At 38.2% G+C, this 16,372-nt stretch overlaps 1 protein-coding gene across 1 annotated transcript; it reads right to left on the bottom strand.

Annotated features, from left to right (window-relative positions):
* Positions 1-2,821: 2,821 nt before the first annotated feature.
* Positions 2,822-9,776, bottom strand: LOC307120379 (SLAM family member 5-like). Its single transcript, XM_079807397.1, has 6 exons — positions 9,707-9,776; positions 7,185-7,496; positions 6,748-7,044; positions 4,904-5,014; positions 4,427-4,489; positions 2,822-3,167 (listed from the first exon to the last, which is right to left on the bottom strand). Exons 1-6 carry the CDS (start codon positions 9,753-9,755, stop codon positions 3,160-3,162), a joined length of 840 nt encoding a protein of 279 aa, XP_079663523.1. The 5' UTR covers positions 9,756-9,776; the 3' UTR covers positions 2,822-3,159.
* Positions 9,777-16,372: the final 6,596 nt, after the last annotated feature.

The following is a 16,372-nucleotide window of genomic DNA, read 5'->3' as shown; positions in this document are numbered from 1 at the left end:
GCCAATCAGAGGCAGAGCTGCTGACGGTATTCGTCTGACTCTGCCTCGCTCACTCATGGGAGGTTTGCAGGTGAAGTACAATGTCGCCATATATTATTTATTTAATAAAACATTGAAAGCGGAAAGTACATCGCTCATTCTTGGGAATTCGGACCAGTTCAATCAAGTGACATCGCAGCCTGACCTTGATGGCGACGATAAACTGGATCGGAATAAAATGGCCTACGCGATCCCGAAAAGTCCTGTTATTTGGAGTAATTCAAATCCAAGGTTGTCTGACCTTATCTCTTGTAAATTCTGTTAACAGATGCTGTTCTTCACAGGTTTCTGCCAGCTGAGATTGACGGCTTCTCTGAGTGAAGTTGTCACTGAGGCACCAACAGGCTTTTTTCGGGAGAAGAGTTGAGCTTTAGACTTAATTTCTACATTTCCATAACTGTTTACTCACACCGACATAATTAATTGTTCTGCATCTGCGTGAGTGTTGACAGGCTTTTGATATCACGGCTCTACTTCCTGCTCTCTACTGTGCAGATTCCGGTCCCAAGGTCACTACTGTACAGACTCGGTCCCAAATCTGCGCAAGATGTCAGCGCCATATTCGGACGTTGGCGGCTTCAGTTTTCATTAGAGGAAGGTAGTGAAGACGCGTCATCCATTTTTTTTTTAATGGTCTATGGTTTCTGCACTGTCACTGATCTCGTCAACTGCCATCAGACGCATGTGTAACAATGAGCAACTCATCAGAAGATGGATTATAATGTGTTATTTATATTTGTGCATCAGTATATGGTCAGTATATGGCATTGGTCCAATATATATTTTTTAATCTTCCAGTGTTCTTTTAATGAAAAGCATGGTAGGTTTTGCTGAAAACATGTGAAGTTTAAATAACAACCATTGGGCTTGTTAATGAAATATGTCTCTTCATTAGTTACATTGTTACATTTCATTTATGAATGGCCTTGAAAACAAATGCATTCAACATTGGGAAAATGTCTCCTAAGTAATTAATCAGTCCCTCCAGAAAAACGCGATCGCATGATTTAATGCATAATCAGCCAAAGTCCGCATATTTATGCAGGGGCCACATTTTTTCAAATACGCCACACTTTCGCCGCACAAATTGCCAATTTCCGTGTGCGAAATATGCGGGGCTAGCATGATTTCATAATCCCCGCATTTTCGTTGCAAAAAAGTCATATATATTAACAGAAAGTTGAAATTTTTTTGTTTACTTCACACAAGAGCCGCCATTTCCCCCTATTGCCATGGGAAAGTTTTGAAGTAACATAATTACCCGACGCGAACGTCATCGAAAAGCTGCACGCAAATTCCCATTTGCCAACAAAAATAACTGCAAAAGATCGCGCAAAGCAGTTTCCCGGTGTGTTGACCGATTTCAAAACACAGCATCATGAAGCTTCGAAGCGTTATGAATCAGTGAGTCGATTCAGCGGTTTGGATCGCCAAAGTCACATATTTCAGCAGTTTGACACGTGATCCGAATCATGAATCGACTCGCTGATTCATAACGCTTCGAGGCTTCATGATGCCGTGTTTTGAAATCGGGCATCACTATTTAAGTCGTCATTTAGGGTTTTTTTGCGCACAAAAACTACTCTCGTCGCTTCATAACGTTATTGTAGAACCACTGTAGTGAGATGGACTTTGTAACGACGTCTTTAGTACCTTTTATGGGTCTTGAGAGTGCACAGTGCATTGTGCCAATGGAGGCCCTGCTGTTTCTGAGCCATCGGATTTCAACTAAAATATCTTCATTTGTGTTCCGAAGATGAACGGAGGTCTTACGGGTGTCCAACGACATGAGGGGAAGTCATTAATGACAGAATTTTCATTTTTGGGTGAACTAACCTTTAAGAGATTGCACTTTGTTACCACAACAAACACCTCTACAGACTCGGCAACTTCTTATAGGGGATGTCCCATACTATATATAGAGGTATATGCATACCTCATATAAAACCATGTAAGTGGACAGTTATGACTCTGGTGTCGTGCTACAAGCCTACAAAGCCAAAATGCAGTAACAATGGCATAATACTGAAAAAAATTAAATATAGATACATTTATTAACCTCTTATGCTTTTGGCTGACCCAAATCGAAAAGCTTCCCATACCAACATACATGGTCTAAATACACAATTCTGGTTTAATTTTACAGGAAACCCTTTGAAGTTTCATAAACCACTGCTAAAAGCGATAAACATGTAAGTATATGTTGTCTGAGCTGTAATAATACATTTTTGATTTGTTTGGGTATAAATTCATTTTTGAAAGTGTGTAACTGTGTGCTCTAGCACCCTGCAGACAGTTTGGGCTGTTTCCACTAAATTCCAGAAAATACTGGAAAAAAGAATTTTGTCTGTATCATGTTGTATGCAAGATTTATTCAAATGGATCTGAAGGGATGACTATTACCTTTTTTATGTCATTTCCGCCTATCTTAAAATTTAAGTATATACCTGATCAGGGTCTGCAGAGTTTAAGCTATATTGAAGCATTTTCCATATGTCACATTCACACAGATCTCACAGTAGCTAATATCACTGTTTGATTTGAGATGATGTTTTATGTTGGATGTAGTATTTTGTAAAGCTGTTTTGTCTAAAGCAGAAGTCAAACGGTTTCATGTTAGCAGGAATGGAAAAAAAAGCCCTTCAACCACATGCTATTGACACTGACATTAAACACGCACACATCTAGCAGTTACAAGCTCATGCATAACCTGTCTACACTCATTTTGGTGATTATTTTGTATCTACATTTTGCACTTTTTTAAATGAGATTTACACACATGGTCTCTTTAAAACTTTAATAGTCAAACATGAAAAAGCTCCAATGTGCCATATGATTTGTTAAAAAGTCCTTGTATTACAAGGAAAATTCATTTGAAGTTTTTAGGAGACCATTTCAAGAATCCATCTTTAAGTACCACACTTCAAGAATGATCTCACTGCACGTCCGCTGTGATTTCCTGATGCCACGTAGGGATTCTCATCAATCCTAAAACTCTAAAAAGTCATTGACTCTGAACCTGAGGTTGTCGCAGGAGCTCCTGGTCTTGCACTTAGAGAAGGATTGAAGTTTGATCATCATCTCATGGCAATAGGCGCATACTCGACATGATCTTCCTCTTTAACATTCTGTAAAATAACACCACACAAGATGATAATACATCAGAAGTGTGACCCTCAGAACAGACAGAGAGATATCTTAGGCAGATTTACATTTATTCATTTAGCAGACGCTTTTATCAAAAGCGACTTACAACTGAGGAATACAGGAAGCGATCCGTCATGAAGAGGAGAAAAATCACAAAAAGTGCATGAAATACTATGTTTTTGGACATTGCTTAGAGTAGCATAAGCTAGAATAGGGAGGGGATAGAGGAAAATGTAGGTTTTTTTTCTTTTAAAAGATGAGGTTAAAGGGTTAGTTCACCCAAAAATGAAAATTCTGTCATTAATTACTTACCCTCATGTCGTTCGACACCCGTAAGACCTCCGTTCATCAGCGAGTCGATTCAGCGGTTTGGATCGCCAAAGTCACGTGATTTCAGAAGTTTGGCGGTTTGACGCGTGATCCGAATCATAATTCGACTCGCTGATTCATAACGCTTCGAAGCTTCATGATGCAGTGTTTTGAAATCGGTCATCACTATATACATCGTTATTTAGGTTTTTTTTGCGCACAAAAACTATTCTCGTCGCTTTATAAAGTTATTGTAGAACCACTGTAGTGAGATGGACTTTGTAACGACGTCTTTAGTACCTTTTATGGGTCTTGAGAGTGTTAAGTGTATTGTGCCAATGGAGGCCTTTCTGAGCCATCAGATTTCAACTAAAATATCTTCATTTGTGTTCCGAAGATGAACGGAGGTCTTATGGGTGTCAAACGACATGAGGGTAAGTAATTAATGACAGAATTCTTATTTTTGGGTGAACTAACCCTTTAAGTGCTCATGAGTTTTCAGCTGTCTTTTGAATGTTGACAGTGATTCTGCATTCCGGATCATCCGGATGGAGGTGTGGAGATCGTTCCACCAGCAAGGAACGGTGAATGAAAATGTTCTGGAAAGGGATTTCATGCCTCTCTGTGATTGTACCACGAGCCATCGCTCCTTAGCTGAGTGGAGGCTTCTGGTGGGGGTGTAGACTCGTAGGAGCGAGTGGAAGTATGCGGGAGCCATATTTATTTCGGTTGTGATGTAGCATATGACTTTCTGACTTCAGTGTTTCACAGATGCATTGAAGTAATGCCAAATTGGACACTAAAATTCTGATCTGATATGTGATTTTGCTGTAACAATATGGACAATATCAGATGCTGTTGATCGTTCATTATACAATCGATCACTTGTATACAGAGACACAGAACATAAATTAGGAATAAATTCCCTTACCATATGTTTTTCTTTTGTGGAATGTGGGATCAGCGTATGTTATCTCTTCTTCACGAGTCTGAACTGTTTTAGCAACAACAAAAATAGATGCATTAAAACAAGAAAACTCATTGACTTATAGGGCTGTCAAAGTTAAACCATTAATGTATGCTATTAATTATTTAATGCTGAAGTTTTTTAAACTACTAATTGATGGAGTGTGTGGCTTTTAATTTAGGAAGACACATCATGGCCACATTTCATGATGACAATTCACGATTCATCAGGCTCAAACTGTGAAAGAATAGTTAGGAGAATGAGTGCTGGACTCTTACATTGTCAATACAAGGTCTTGACCAAAAATGTATGTGCACCTCTTGATGGAATAATGTGATGTTATTTCTCAAGAGCTTGAAATATATGATGAATAATGAATTATTTAAATTATAATACTATTGTTATTTGTTATAATACTTCTTAAAAGTAGGTAACACTTGCCTCCTTGATCAGTTTTTCTGTGTTTCCTGCAGATGCACCACATCACGACAGCAACTACAATCAACAGAGATCCAGCAGAGATCAGCACTATCAGAGAGACTGAGAGTGAGACTGTAGTGATATTAAAGGAAAAAGAGAGAATTTGTTAAAAGGATAGCCCCTTGAGATGTAACATCATTTTCAAGGAGGTCCCGATAACACATACAAAATACAACACATTTTCATTAATATAAGTAAATATGTCCGTCCGGGGCCGTATTCACAAAACATTTTATCTTAGCACTAAGAGTTCTCCTAAATAGCAGTAAAAGTTCTTAGCTTAGACTTTTCTCTTAAAACACAAAACTGCTGTGAGCAACTTTTACTAAGGAATAGAGAGATGTCTGTGTTTTGTTGACTTGCCTTTTTATTATGATAGGACATTGACTAGACAGGAAGCGAAGTGGAAAAGAGAAAGGGGAGAAAGGTCCGCAACACCCATTAGGATTGTTTGTGATTTGGTCTAAGTGACTTAGAAGTCCTATTGACTACTCCTAATGTTTCACAAATTTAAGAGCTTGGTTTAGCTCTAAAATGCTTTGTGAAATACTCTTAGAGCAAAAATGTAGGACATAATAGTATTATAATACTAAAAAAATTATAATAGTTCCTCCTAAATCGGAAAGTTAGGAGCTCATTTAAGCCTTAAATTCTTTTTGTGAATACGGCCCCAGGGCCCGTATGTATAAATCTTCTCAGAAATGCTCTTAAGAACAGTCTTCAGCTTTGACTTAAGTGTCAAAAAATTCTTAGTAAAAAGTAGGAGTGGGTCTAAAAGTGGGAGACTTTTATAAAGAAGCAACTTTCAGTAAAGTCAAAGACTGATTCTTAAGTGTTAACTGAGGTGGCACTTAAGTGTTGCAAACTACGGACTACAATCAACCCAAAATGGCACACTTCTATGTGGACTTAGAACGGCTGCCGCGTATCCGTTAAGTCCACAAGATATAGGGCAGGGGTGTCCAAAGTCCGGCCCGGGGATGAATTTCAAACGGCCCACTGCGTGTCTATTAAAATATATTATATGTGGCCCGCCACGGATAATGTACAATCTTTCAGTTTCACGCTGTCAACGCAAGGTGGCAGTACTAGATTTTAGGCCAGGGAAACAGCGCCCAAAGCGGAACGAAACAGCGCTACTTGTGCTTTCCGTGAGAAGTGTTGGAGTTCGGCGCAGAGGTCTCCGGTACGAACTGCAAATCTCTCTGTGATTTGTTTTAATTTAAATCCAGTTAAACAGCGCTGACTTAAATATACAAGTATAAAAAATACTTGTTAATAATAATAATTACTTGTTAATAATGAATAATATTGACCCTGACCCTGGGTCCAAGTCAACACCGCTGCATTTTTTTCTGTCACCAAAATATGTAATTATTACTTTTATATTCCTGCAGACGAGCATTGATTGGTAGAGTAAGAGAAAATCAATTTCTAACGGTCACTTACAAAAAGAATATCTTGACGATCAAGCTTTTATCATTTTATAAATTCCCTGTCAGCATTTAACTCCAATACATTATATTTCCGTTGGAAAGTGTGTGTCTCCTCTTCTCTGCTGCCATCGTGTTACTCTTAACTAGGTTAGGATACCTCTCCGGCTCTCTTAAATAATTTAGGAGCTGAGAGCTTACTCATAAAGGAACATTTATGAACCACACATATTCTGAAGTCTAGGAATAAGAGTAAGATTACATCATTCTTAGAATTCTGACACACTTAAGAGTAAAATTTTACTCTGAGCGGCTTTAAACATACGGCCCCAGGTCAGTAAATAATCACTAATATCAGCTGTGCTGGCGTACCTGCACATGTGTGACAGAGTTGAGTGATGTTGGGATGTCTGGTCTGGTTGCTGATGGGATTGTTGAGCACACAGCTGTAGGTGTTTTTATCCTGATATTCCACCTCCAGAGGTAGAGAGAGACTGATGCTGAGATCAGACACACTGATGCTGGACAATAAACTGTTTCCTTTGTACCAGGAGAGAGTCACATGACTCACATTCACCACTGAACACACCAGAGAACAATTTGATGATGATGATGACGATGAAGAACATTGTGAAGAAATACTGCTGATGACAGGAACAGGCAGACGAGCTGAAAAACATCAGAAAAAAATGGTAAATCAATAGAACAATCTTATTTTTGTTTCAGTATGTTGAGTGAGTGTTTAGTGTGTCATTTCAACATGTAAATATAAAATAAGAATAATTTAAGGACTGGACAAATGATCTCACCATAGACAGAAACATTGAATCTTTTTGATGTCAGGCTTACTCCATCTATCTCTAGTTGATAAACTCCAGCATGTTCAGTTGTGATGTTTGTGATGGTCAGAGATCCAGTTTGATCGTACAGCTTCAGTCTGTCTCTGAATCTCCCAGATGTGGAGAAGATTAGTTTTTCAATGCTGATTTTAGCTATTTGAGACTTTTCAGCTGTGAATCTCCACACTATGTTATCGTCTTTAGATAGTGTAGTAACATCAGAGTTTAGAGTGACTGAATCTCCCTCCATCACTGACTTCTCTTCATCAGCACCATAAACACCTGCAGAACATGAACAGGTTTTGTCACAGATAAAGCCTCCTGTTGGTTTAGCTTACGAAAAAGAAGTATATTTCAAGTTCATTTTAAGCAGTACTTAAGTTGTTCAAGTATATTTGTAAGCACTTCAGTATACTATGTTCAAATGTAGCTATTGTTTTTTTTATACTTGAAATATACATTTAACTAATTTAAAAAAAATGTCATTATAGCTTTATGCATCCTTTTTTATCAACACTTGAATGTGGGTAAGTTTCATAACATTGAAAACATTTTTTGTCAAAGTCTATGCCTTGACCTGGGGCCGTATGTATAAAGTAACATTTTACTCTTAAGTGTGTCAGAATTCTAAGAATGATGTAATCTTACTCTTATTCCTAGACTTCAGAATATGTGTGGTTCATAAAGGTTCCTAAGTGTTAAGACTAGTTCCCAGCTCCTAAATTATTTTAGAGAGCCGGAGATGTATCCTAACCTAGTTAAGAGCACACAGTATACAGTGTCTTAAATATCACTATTGTGGCACTAACCACACCAAACACACATTAGTGGCCAAAAGTGATGTGTGGAAGTTTAAAAAAAGACCCTACAAGTTTGCTTAAACCATCAAAATATGAGGAAAATATTTTTATACTTGTATATTTTAAATATTTTACAATATGAGGGAATAACAAAACACTAAACTTAGTGAAGGTATTTATCTGACAAAATAATGTGGCAAAAAAGGCAAACTACAGCTACTAGAAAAACAAAAAGCTCACAGGACAAAAAAAGCTTACATTGACTGCAACATAATCAGTTTTTAATATTTCATTGGTCTTCTTTTGTTGTTGCATGTGTTCATAATTTCTTTGTATAACAGCCTGAACATTTTCTCCATACAATTTGGCATGTTTCATTGCGCGCAAATAAAACAATTGACTCCAATCACAACTACGCAACATTCGAAAATCTTTAACACATTTTAATAATATTTCCATAAAGGGTGAAGATCACTTTTGGCCACTACTGTACGGCAGTTCATTGATTTTCCCAACTAACATTCAAATCATGGGGCAAAAGCAAGACACTTTTAAGGGGATTTCAGGCTTCCCTGGAGTTGTTGGAGCCGTTGATGGAACTCGTGTAAACATCATTGCTCCGACTGTAAATGAGGAGACGGATATCAATACAAAAGGATCCCACAGCATCAAAACCAATTCATGATCATTTTGCACATGCCATTTTGGATTGATATCATTGTAGTCCGTAGTTTGCAACACTTAAGTGCCACCTCAGTTAACACTTAAGAATCAGTCTTTGACTTTACTGAAAGTTGCTTTTAGCTTCAAAGTCTCTTACTCTAAGACAAGTCCTACTTTTTACCAAGAATGTTTTGACACTTAAGTCAAAGCTTAAGACTTTTCTTAAGAGCATTTCTGAGAAGATTCATACATAAGGGCCCACAAACAAAATCATGATCAAAACTAGTAGATCGAGTCCATCAACACCCCCAAAGCTTCACAGTCGTTTCCTCTTCCTCTATGTACACATACCAGAGACTCGCCTACACAAATATTCAGATACGCAGAATTAGGAACACTCAAATCAATATTCTAATCAATATTTTCAAACAATGTAAGTTTTATAAGACCATATGTAAAACTATGTAAATAGGGGATATTTAATAGGCTACTCAATCAAAAGATTAAACACAATTACAAGCCAAGTATACTTTGAAAATGTAATTATACTTTTAAGTATATCTTGAGTACAAGTATAAGCCAAATATACTTAGACTTTTCTATCAGTATAAGTCAAGTATGCTTAAGTGCAATTTTATTATATAATAAGTATATAAAAAGTAGACTTGAAAGCATACTTTCTTATTTTTGTTTAAAATACGTATACTAATAAAACACTTGCGTACACTTATTTCTCATAAGGGTTACAATGGCTGAAATCAGCTGTCGTTTCTGTCATTTACCAAGCAGATCTCGGCAGCCATTGACTACCATTATTCTCCCCACTGGTAGTCAATGGCTGCCGAGATCTGCAAACATTCTTCCAAATATCTTCATCGGGTCCTGAATTCAAAGCTAGCAGATCTAGCAATAATTTTTCATCTGGTACATATTGCAGCAGCTGAAAATGATCTAATTGGAACAATAGCAGATGCTTTATTACTCCACAATGGAAAGAAATTAAACAATTAAAATGCTTTTATAACTTACCAATGAGACTCCAGCAGCACAAACAGAACAAAACTAACATGTGAAACATTGTCTTTAACTGTTCTGCATCTGATGTAATAACACTGTTCATCAAAACACCTACACTATGTGAATCCTCCCACAACAGAGTTTGACCCTCCTATTGTTTCACATGCTGTATTTACATATGATATAATGTTATAGTTTATCTGGGACCTATTAACACTTTAACCCCCGGTTTCCGAGTCAAGGCTTAAGCTAGTCCAAGACTAAAATGCATTATTGAGCTTGTTTTAACTTTTATCTTAAAATATGTCAGTGCCTTTGTTTTGTCTCGGGATGCACATCAGTAACGTTTATAAAAGCTACTTAAATGTCCTAATTGAACTAAAGCCTAATCCTGGCTAAATCTAAGCCCTGTCTGTGAAACCAGGCCTTACTGTCTTTAATGGATGGAAATATGTTTTTATCAGTTAAATACTTTTTGAAAGGTAGTTCTCAGGCTGTTAAATGGCTAAAAGTAGAAAACTAACATTGAATGTCAGATTAACTTCATAGTGAAATGGAGCCTAACCCTAGTGATTTTATAATGGTTGTATTTATTCAATTCTCAATTATAGTGTGTGCAATGACCAAAATAAAAATACAGAGTGAAACCCATCAGGTATCTCACAGTGCCAGTTTCCCTGTGGTTCACCGTCTGAGTCAAACTGAAACCTGCAGCGGCAGGTTTTCTAAATTAGGTGTGATCTGTTGGGTGGGCAAACGTCTTGTAGGTGCATGTGCATGTGCATATTCAGAGCATGTGTGTGTTTTGGTGAAGAGTTTCTTCCTGTCTTGCTAGCAGCTTTTTAAGACTCTTTCATTTACAAGAAAAAAAGACACTTTTTCTGACACGTGGAGAGAAACTATAACAAACAGAACCAGAGGTATAATGAGAGGTGTTGTTAGCAAACTCTCATCTGTTGTAACGGACTTTGTGAAGTTTCCACCCACTGTGCAAAAAACAACAACAACTTGTGGCCTTTAACCCTTTCATCTACTGTTTTTATGTTATAGACTATGTTAATAATATGTTATTTTCTAATGGGTTTAGGTTCCCAGTGCAAATGTATGAGAAGCAGGATATGAATCAGGATTAAGATCATTAAGCTAATTAAAATCATCCATGAGACATGTAGTTATATAACAAATAATATGACTGAGATCATCTCGATCACCTTCAGGGACACATTAACTGTGGAACATTGCTGTGGTTACCACGGTGTCATGGCAATTTCGGGAGTTGTGTACTCACACAAATTATAATTCACTTCTGTGATTAAAGGTCCTGTTCTTCGTGATCCCATTTTTCAAACTTTAGTTAGTGTGTAATGTTGCTGTTAGAGCATAAATAATACCTGTACAATTATAAAGCTCAAAGTTCAATGCCAAGTGAGATATTTTATTTAACAGAAGTTCCCTTTCAAAGCCTACAGCGAACGTCCGGTTTGGACTACATCCCTGTACTTCCTGCTTTAAAGAGCAGTTTGTTGACTAACCTCCGCCCACAAGAATACGCAAAAAAGGGGGCGTGGTCTTGTTGCTCCCACCTGGAGAAGAGGAAGTGTTGCGTTTGTAGAGTGTGTTTGTCGCCATGTCGTCGAGACGCTGTTATTTTCATCCCGGAGTCAAATCACCTTTGTGTGGCCTTCCCAGGGACGCTGTACTTTGAGCGCATGCATCTCCCCGTTATGGTAAGAGGCGTGACCTTTCCGGGCAACGTGCGCTAAGCTGCTGTCGAATCACGACACGGGAACCGCTGGCACAATCAGAACTCGTTACGTATTTCTGAACGAGGGACTTCATAGAACTTCATCAGGCCGTTTTTAGGACAGTGAAAACAGCGGTATACAGATAAGTAAATTGTGTGAAAAATACTGTGTTTTTTTACATGCGAAACATGAACACATGTTATATTGCACACTGTAAACACAATCAAAGCTTCAAAAAAACAGGACAAACTGGACCTTTAAATGCAGTTGTCACTGAAACTTTACAGTGTGTACGTGGCCACATCAAAACAGACAGCAGTGATACAATCCATTGAAATGTTCAAGTAGGTCTATTAAAACTATATCTTGCTATATCTTCACCAGGTGTGTGCGGTGTATCATTTGATTGAACTGGATCACTTCCGAGTTGTTGTATTGTCTTTATAATTCACAGAGAGCCTTTTTCTATGTTTGAGGGGCTGCCATCTGGCTGATGTTTCCTACTGTGATGATGTTTTAGCTGCTGTTTCTCAAAAACCCACTAGATGGCACCATTTATCAATTAAATCATTAAATCCAACGGATGATCAAGAAAGGTGTAAATACACTATAATGCCAAAAGTTTTGGGACGCCTACTTTTACATGCACATGAACTTTAATGACATCCCACTCTTAATATGGAGTTGGCCCACCCTTTGCAGCTATAACAGCTTCAACTCTTCTGGGAAGGCTTTCCACAAGGTTTAGGAGTGTGTTTATGGGACTTTTTGACCATTCTTCTAGAAGTGACCATTCTTCTTGGCACAATCCAGTCAGGCAAGTACCGTTCTCCTGGCAACCGATAAACACAGACTTGTCCATCGGATTGCCAGACAGGGAAGCGTGATTGGTCACTCCAGAGAACACGTCTCCACTGCTCTAGAGTCCAGTGGTGGCGTGCTTTACAGCACTGCATCCGACGCTTTGCATTGCACTTGGTGATGGGCTTGGATGAGCTGCTCGGCCATGGAAACCATTCCATGAAGCTTTCTGTGCACTGTTCTTGAGCTAATCTGAAGGCCACATGAAGTTTGCAGGTCTGTAGCTTTTGACTCTACAGAAAGTTGGCGACTTTGCGCACTGTTTGCCTCAGCATGCGCTGACCCCGCTCTGTGATGTTACATGGCCTACCACTTCGTGGCTGAGTTGCTGTTGTTCCCAATTGCTTCCACTTTGTTTTAATACCACTAACAGTTGACTGTAGAATATTTAGTAGTGAGGACATTTCACGAATGGACTGATTGCACAGGTGGCAACCTATCACAGTACCACGCTTGAATTCCCTGAGCTCCTGAGAGCGACACATTCTTTCACAAATGTTTGTAGAAGCGTCTGCATGCCAAGGTGCTTGATTTTATGCACCTGTGACCATGGAAGTGATTGGAACTCCTGAACTCAATTAGAGCTGCCGCTAACGACTATTTTTATATTGATTAATCTATCGACTAATTTATCGATTAATCTATCGACTAATTTATTACGATATTGTTTCCCAAAATTTTACTTAAAAACATTTAATTTAACTTGCAACGTTGGCTTTTAGTAGTGTACTATAAAACAGTATAAATGTAAACAAGCCCTTGACAAAATAAAGAGTAAAAGAGTAAAAATGTATACGGACATTGGATACGATACCAGATTAAAATACCTCAATACCGATACTGAATTGATATCATGGCATAAAAACTGTAAAAGTAATTGAATAATATGACAGAACTTACTATTCTTACAGAATTCGTTCCTGTCCTGCTTCACACAGAATATTAGGTCCGGCCCTTTAAAAGCTGTACGGAACAAATTCATTGTAACACCTGATTTCTCATTCAACTCTAGTCTGTATATGTTCACTATAGACATACCCAACTGCGTTTACCCGAATACTCGACAGGACGTGCATTTTTACATGTTTTTTGCCATTCAAACCCAATAATCCACGAAACTGGCGTCGCGATCTGTCTGAGTGAAAGACGTGTGCGCATGCGCTTCAGGTCAGAGTCATGCAGCGCGCGCGAGCACGTCCCGGCCGCGGCACACTTTTCTGTTGCGTTTTTTCCTGAGCTGCGCATATATTTGACTGTTCTGCTTCCATTGTTTAGTGAACGGTGGAAGCAGAGCTCACACACGTCCTCACTCCTGCTGTCACACATCGACACACATTAAGAAATCCTGCTCTTATTAGAGTCCTGTCATTTTTAAAGTACCGGTACTAATACAATTTCCTATCGTAACCAACTTACCCAGTCGACTAAAAATATTGATGTCGACTAATTAACAGCGTCGACTCAGTCGATTGTATCGACCAATCGCGACAGGCCTAAACTAAATTATTTTAGAGGGGTGTCCATGTCCCAATACTTTTGGCAATATATTGGCTGTGTCCGAAAACCTAGGCAGCTGACTCGTTGCCTTGCTGCCTTATCAGACATTGGCTTGTAAGGCAGCGTTTGTGTATGAAGGCACCTCACAAAACTGATTTCGGACAGACTTCTTAGACAGTGTAACCATTTAATGATCTACAGTGAAATAGAGAAAGCTTCCCACCGGCTCCTACAGGCCTATTATGTGAAGTGTAGGCTGGCGACATGGTTACGTGAAATGACTTTATTATATTAACTTACCATTTTTGAATATTATGCCGCATTATAAGTCTCTTATGTTCATCAAGCCTGCATTTATTTGATAAAAAACAGCAATATTGTGAAATATTACTAAAATAATGGTTTTCTATTTTAAAATAATTTAAAATATAATTTATTCCTGTGATCATAGCTGGATTTTCAGCATCATTACTCCACTGGTCACATGATCATTCAGAAATCATTCTAATATGAGGATTTAATGTCAATGATGGAAACTGTGATACTCTTTTCAAGATTCTTTGATTAATAAAAAGTTAAAAAGAACATAATGTAATAATATTTCACAATATTAGGATACTGTTTTTTCTGTATTTTTGATTAAATAAATGCAGGCTTGATGAGCATAAGGATATATATATATATAGACTACGTTAATAGTTATATTCTAATGGGTTTACGGCAACCAGGGACACAAGTCGGCAGCACAAGTTTCGAGCAAAATGAGAATGAAGTGGGGTTTTTTTTTTTCAAAATTGGTGATTTTCGCTTTTTTGCCGAATCTGTTAGTTGAGATCATGAAGAAGCCTCTCCATGTTTGAGATAGTAGTATTGTTATATTTAAAAGCATACACTTTGAGGTTGAAATCGCCTAGTTTTTAGGAGATTCTAGCATGCAGCAGAGGCGTGTTTCTCTTTTGTTATTGTCCCGCCCTCTATGGGTGGCTCAGTGTTGCCAAGTCCGCGGGTTGAAGCGACCCCAATTATGTAATATTTAGCCCCGGGAATGTGGATTTTAGTAGGCAACCATGCCAAAAAAAAACACATATTTTACCCCCTGTAATGCGATTTTTACCGGAGAAGCCCCCCTGAAACGCGATTGGGCTTGTTTTTGGCTAGTTTTGAGTAGCAATTGTGTGGGTTTTTTGTGAAAACCTGGCAACCCTGGTGGCTGATACACGAGCAGCGAGACGAAGTGCAAACCTCCCAGATAACACAATGTCTGAAGCAGTAAAGAACCAACACGATCATTTTTCCCTTGTGCAGAAAGAGAGGGCTGAGTACAATGACATGACTGAAAATAAACATACATACAGGTCCTTGAAAGTGCTTGAATTTATTTTGTGCAAGAAGTTTTCTGGAAGAAATTTCATATTATTCTCTCCGGTCCGATAATGTGTTATTTCGCCAACACTTCGTGGACTATGCTTGATTTACGTTTGCTACCTACATTTATGCATTACATGAAGTGTTTCCCGCGTGAGGTAGTGAAACCCATCAGGTATCTCACAGTGCCAGTTTCCCTGTGGTTCATCGTCTGAGTCAAACTGAAACCTGCAGCGGCTGGTTTTCTCAATTTGGTGTGATCTGTTGGGTGGGCAAACGTCTTGTAGGTGAGAGTGTGCATTCAGAGCATGTGTGTGTTTAGGTGAAGAGTTTCTTCCTGTCTTGCTAGCAGCTTTTTAAGACTCTTTCATTTACAAAAAAAAAAACAAGATGACACTTTTTCTGACACAGGGAGAGAAACTATATAACAAACAGAAACAGAGGTATAATGAGTGGTGTTGTTAGCAAACTCTCATCTGTTGTAACAGACTTTGTGAAGTTTCCACCCACTGTGCAAAAAACAACAACAACTTGTGGCCTTTAACCCTTTCATCTACTCTAATGTTATAGACTATGTTAATAATATGTTATATTCTAATGGTTTTAGGTTCCCAGTGCAAATGTATGAGAAGCAGGATATGAATCAGGATTAAGATCATTAAGCTAATCAAAATCATCCATGAGACATGTAGTTATATAACAAATAATATAACTGAGATCATCTCGATCACCTTCAGGGACACAATAACTGTGGAACATTGCTGTGGTTACCACGGTGTCATGGCAATTTCGGGAGTTGTGTACTCACACGAAATGATAATTCACTTCTGTGTTTAAATGCAGTTGTCACTCCTGAAACTTTACAGTGTGTAGACATGGCCATATTTAAACAGACAGCAGTGATCATTAAACAATATAATCCATTGAAATGTTGTAGGTCTATTAAAACTATATCTTGCTATATCTTCACCAGGTGTGTGCGGTGTATCATTTGACTGAACTGGATCACTTCCGAGTTGTTGTATTGTCTTTATAATTCACAGAGAGCCTATTTCTATGTTTGAGGGGCTGCCATCTGGCTGATGTTTCCTGTTGAGCTCGCACTACTGTGATGATGTTTTAGCACTGTTTCTCAAAAACCCACTAGATGGCACCATTTATCATTTAAAGCTACACTGTGTAACTTTTTTAGTTTATTCTTAGCTAAAAA

Source organism: Gobio gobio, assembly GCF_949357685.1.
Source record: "Gobio gobio genome assembly, chromosome: 24".
In the NCBI taxonomy this organism is placed as follows: domain Eukaryota; kingdom Metazoa; phylum Chordata; class Actinopteri; order Cypriniformes; family Gobionidae; genus Gobio; species Gobio gobio.
The sequence above is the reverse complement of the archived record's forward strand: the minus strand, read 5'-3'. Positions and strand labels throughout refer to the sequence as shown.

Excerpts from the sequence above, each read along its gene's own strand:
- LOC307120379 (XM_079807397.1), bottom strand. The coding sequence starts at position 9,755 with ATGTTTCACATGTTAGTTTTGTTCTGTTTGTGCTGCTGGAGTCTCATT. Across the intron at positions 7,045-7,184 it reads ATTCAATGTTTCTGTCTATG|CTCGTCTGCCTGTTCCTGTC; the intron begins GTGAGATCATTT and ends GATGTTTTTCAG. Across the intron at positions 4,490-4,903 it reads CAGAAAAACTGATCAAGGAG|TTCAGACTCGTGAAGAAGAG; the intron begins GCAAGTGTTACC and ends TTGCTAAAACAG.